The sequence below is a fragment of the Protomyctophum parallelum genome (assembly GCF_964188405.1).
Source record: "Protomyctophum parallelum genome assembly, chromosome: 11".
NCBI lineage: Eukaryota > Metazoa > Chordata > Actinopteri > Myctophiformes > Myctophidae > Protomyctophum > Protomyctophum parallelum.
The window spans coordinates 39,876,787-39,881,562 of NC_139707.1; the positions used below are offsets into that span (position 1 = coordinate 39,876,787).

The 4,776-nt window shown below is 45.8% G+C and overlaps 1 protein-coding gene across 3 annotated transcripts in view; it reads right to left on the reverse strand.

The window, feature by feature from the left end:
- ppp2r3b (protein phosphatase 2, regulatory subunit B'', beta) overlaps positions 1-4,505 on the reverse strand; it is a 29,380-nt gene extending 24,875 nt beyond the window's left edge. For all 3 annotated transcript variants that reach the window (XM_083776135.1, XM_083776134.1, XM_083776133.1), the window contains exon 1: positions 4,130-4,505. In XM_083776135.1, coding sequence (XP_083632261.1) covers positions 4,130-4,486 — 357 coding nt within the window. In that variant the 5' untranslated portion in view covers positions 4,487-4,505. The remainder of the gene's footprint in view (positions 1-4,129) is intronic.
- Positions 4,506-4,776: the final 271 nt, after the last annotated feature.

Consider the following 4,776-nt stretch of genomic DNA (forward strand, 5'->3'; position numbering starts at 1 on the left):
TGAGAAAATAGCCTGGGATGCTAAATCCACACAGGAGGATACAAGGACATTTCATAATGTCTTTAATTAGGTTCCCCATGCTCAATGTTAATTACAGTAGGTCCACCCCATTGCCCCATTGTGTTAATTTAACACAGAGTGTACAAATTTGGATTTTACTTTCTCATTACACAGAAAACTATAGGTCAACCGTCAAGGTCTACTGTGTTTCTATGTGTGACTTATTGAAATGAGCACCGAGCAGTCACTGTGTTGAAAACCAAGCCTTCATTAGTTTACTAATACTAACCGATTTGACCATACCAAGAGTGATTTATCGCAATTGGCTCTAAATTAGACAACAAGAGCATCTGATTGTAGTTTTCACTAGAAGCACGTATACAGAGGATGAATGCGATGCCACACCTCATCTCTCTGGCTCCGTTCTGAGTATATATAATTCCAACACAGGGGAACGAAGGCTATCTATATCGGTGTCTGGTGTTGGACCAGCTGTTCCAGGGCAGCATCAGTATGACGTTAATTGAATTTTTTAACTAATCCTTGAAGAATGCATTTGTATTCAGGAATTCCTCTGGCTGTCTTTAAATAGGGAACATTTACTTTATGCTAGATCACGATCCCTTTAATATGAAGTGACACGGTGTGGGCAACATACCGTTGCCCACGCCACAGCGGAATACACAAACTGTCCAGCCGTTTCTTCACAGCGAATGGGGGCCAAAAGATCAGTGAGGAGCCCAGAGGAAAACGGGTGGACGTGGAAATCAAAAAGCTCTCTCTCGCATCTGTCAAACCCCTTATCGTTTCACCATGAGCAGACGGACATAAAGTGAGACAGCTCATGACAAGAGATTCATTGCCAACAGATGTCCCTCATGAGAAAGACAGGCGATCTGAAATCCACAGACACAGAGTAGTCTGAATGACGCTGTAGCAATTCAACTGGTCTTCTGTTACGTTCGTGGTCGGGCTATTATAGCCGTCACTCATACAACAGGGGGATCTTCTGAGAATACCCCACCCACCACCACACACCACTCCAGACATTGATGAGCCAATGATGGTGGCCATTTCCTTTCCCCCCCCAACGTTTTGCATACATATAAAATAGACACTTGCTGCTTATTATTCATACAAATACAATGGACACTTTTCTCATTTTAAAACTAGACACTGGTCTGTATGCTCCATCTGCAGCTCTCATGTGACACTCCGATAAGCAGTTGTCAGTGGTAGAAAGTAACTCTCATTACTCATTACTCAAGTACTGTACTAGTTGTCCCGATACCATTTTATTCAGATCAAGTACGAGTACAAGTTTTTAGTATTCGCCGATACAGAGTACCTTATCTTTGTTGAGTAACCACTTATTTTACCCCCTTTTTCTCATAGATAAGATGCAGATGGATCTACGATCTACACTACACTTGTCAGTTGTCATTTATGCTTGTAGATCGGCTGTTTTTGGGCGATTTGCTGCAGTGCTGGGTCAGACTTCCGACTCCCGTCGCGTTCGTTCGGCGCCTACCACTGCAATCGGATAAGCACTGCCGTTGACAGCCAAACTGTGGTTCTCCAAGCCGTGGTGTCGGCGGGGGTCTTAGAAAGAGCGGAGGAGAGGCGCAGCGAGTGACCGACCGGCCGAACGAACACCTCCTCTGGCCGGCCGGCCTGCCCTCAACAACGCGTAGAATGTGAGGAGGCGGCAGAGAGCATGCATGCCACCAGCTGCCTGGCTGTCTCACTGTCATCACATACAGTGAGCCCTTCACCAGGCCACACTGATAACCACCTCTCAGCTTGAGAGGACAGGGCGCACGAGTAGTACAAATCAGACTGAGCAGCATTTAATGGTTTTCTAACAGGCTATAATTGAAGCCGTCCCTGCCCCAAATCCCCGCTCCTCTGGAGTCCCTGATCAGAGCAGGCCTGGTCCTGCTTGCTCAGACCATGTGCAAAAAAGAATAAGGGGGAGTTATTAGAGTGCCAGGGATGGCCTGCATTCATATGCTTCCCTCCTCCCCATACAGTACCACATTGATTCATGGGTGTATCCAAAGCATATGGAAAGTATTTGTCAGTCTCTCTACATATGCTTACAGACATGAAGGCTCCATCCAGGCCATTGGTGGGAAAGGCATGGACCATTTACCACCCTTTGCTCGCTATAGGTGACTCAGCAGCCCCTTGTGGCGAGACAGGGGAAATATGGTTTGACAGAGATGGGGGAAATGCAGGTATCGTTTGACAGAGAGAGCATTTGCGAGCTGGAATCTGTTGACTGTAAAACGCAAACGGCTAAATCACTGAATTGATTTAATTAACTAAGCGGAAAGGACTAATCAACTCGGTATCTCTCACACCACTTGGTTTGCAATGCTTGATTGGATTAACCCATTATAAGACCTGAGGCCGGTCTTATAAATATTAAAAAGTCTAAAAAAAAAAAAAAACGGGGGGAAAAAACGTATGTTGCTACAGTGGCGCTCATACTTTTTCATGCCAAGGAGTCGGACCCCCATAATTATATGTAGTTGGCCGCGGCCCCTCCCCATCCGAAAATATTTTATTCCAGGGACCTCTATAAAAAGATTTGAATAAAAGAAAAACATAAATATATATATATTTTTTTAAAGCTTTGTTAGTTTCAAGATTATTAAAATAGTAAATCTTCAAGCTCATAGCACAGCACAAAGTGATGCGCTCTGAGCTTGTATATCTGCTATAGTGAGGGAAGAAGTAGGTCGGGAGTGGCTTTTTGTCGGTATCAGCCTGTAACACGTGGAAGATGGATTGCTGAGGTACACTGGAGCGCCACACCTACCATCAGCTCCCAGTACTTCCCGCATGACTTGCAGCACCAAAATACTCTGAGTTGGCGGTGCCTGGGATTCGATTCGAACCCATGAATTTGTGGTCCAAACGCGAGAGCTCTACCGACTGAGCTACCCGACACAGGCCATAATATCTCAGCATAGCTGCCAAGTACTTGGCAGATAATGGTGTTTGTTTACTAAAGCCATTCCCATTTCAAAGTCAAAGGTAGCACGTCTGAAGGTGAGAGACAAGTAGCCTGTTAGGTTTCTGGTCTAGAGGGGCGGGTCGCGGCTCAGATTTGCGCACGCCCTGATTGGATCTCATCGATCTGTCCGTCACCCCCGGCCCCTCCTCTCCCCCCTAGTGCAGCACTACGTCACATCATTTGGAGCGACGCCCACCCGGAAGGGTTGACTCCCACTTTTAGACCAGAGCGGCCAATGCGTTCCTCCAGGCTTTCAATTTTTCAAACAAAAATGAAAGCCTGGTACCGAGGCTAAGAGACAAGTGTTCCCTCGGCCTCTACCTCCGTCTGCACATACAGTACTTTAGCATCAACAGATTGTGATGACACACCCCACGGTGGGAGATCTCTCCACATGGCTCGAGTCGCAGCCACCTCGAGCGACAGCACAACACACAGCATGCACAAACTGACAGTTAGCCACACCCTGTCGCTTTTATTATCAAGTGTAGCTCAGGTGTTGTAAGCCCTGTGGCATAATAAGCTCTATGGAATCTTGTTTAAACCTGTGAAGTGGTTTCATAAACAGTTTCTATAGGGTGGTTTGGTAGTAAGTCTACTGTACGTTGTACTAGCTGGGGTACATACTGTATGTTCCAGAATATGTGTTATATAATGCTCCGTCTGTTATCCCTTTATCCGTGTTTCGAGTAAGTACCTTTGCTGTGATATCTTGATAGTGTGGTACCCTTGTATATATCATGAATGATGTACGTTACTATGTTTGTTTTTCCTTTTCAAAACCAATTTACAATGGGTGAGGATCTGATCACTACCGCATAAATGTGTTTGCATCATTCCCCCCTTTACTTGATTATAATCTGGACGGCTCTACCTGTAATGTTGTGAGAGCATTTCATTAGACTCTAACTAAACGCTCTAATTATTAGAGGTGATGGATATGTTCTGCATTGAAGGCTGCTACTGCCCTGCTCTATATAAGCCCTGCACATTTGTATTAATGCTGCTCTCTTAAGAATATGCAAGTAAAGCTGACCTGATTGTCTGCCCACCATTTCACAACTAAGTGTTAAGATCAAGTGTTAAGGAACACTATACACTTACCTTCTTTGGGGTGAGCGTGCTAACAGACTTCCGTAGAGCTCTGCCATTGGGTCCCATCACCCTGGCATTGCTGCTGCTCCCAGAGGGCAGTGCCTGTGTGTGAGCAGTGCTGGGCATTGCAGCGGTGGACTTCCTCTCCGCCCGGCCTCTCAAGGTGGTCACATTGTTGTTGTTCTTCTCACTGAAGGTCACCGAGCCCGTGGCTCCCCCGCTGCTTACATCCACTTTTTGTCCAGTCTTGACGAGGTGGAGGTATCCCGCCAGGACAGCCTGCGTGTCTGGTTCAGACAGCCAGTTGTGGAAGAGTTCATCCACCTTCATCTTAAAAACTGGTTGGAGGGCTTGTGGCGACGGCATGTTGTATGATCAAATCACCGCAGGGCCAAAGCACCTGCCGAAAGAACACAATGAGTCTCAACTTATGCAATCTAGCCTTAGTTCACCACCGTTATGCAATAATGCAGCCACTACTACATGGAAATACACAGGATGTAATTGTAATATCATATGCAAGCAGAACGCCTCAAGCAAATCCATTGAATAAAGACAGCTCTGTACTAAAGAAAAGGTGGCCATCTGAGGCGAGCACTCAAAAATGTTTAAAAATGAGAGTGTGGATAAAAGTCAAAGTACTTTATTTAGAAATG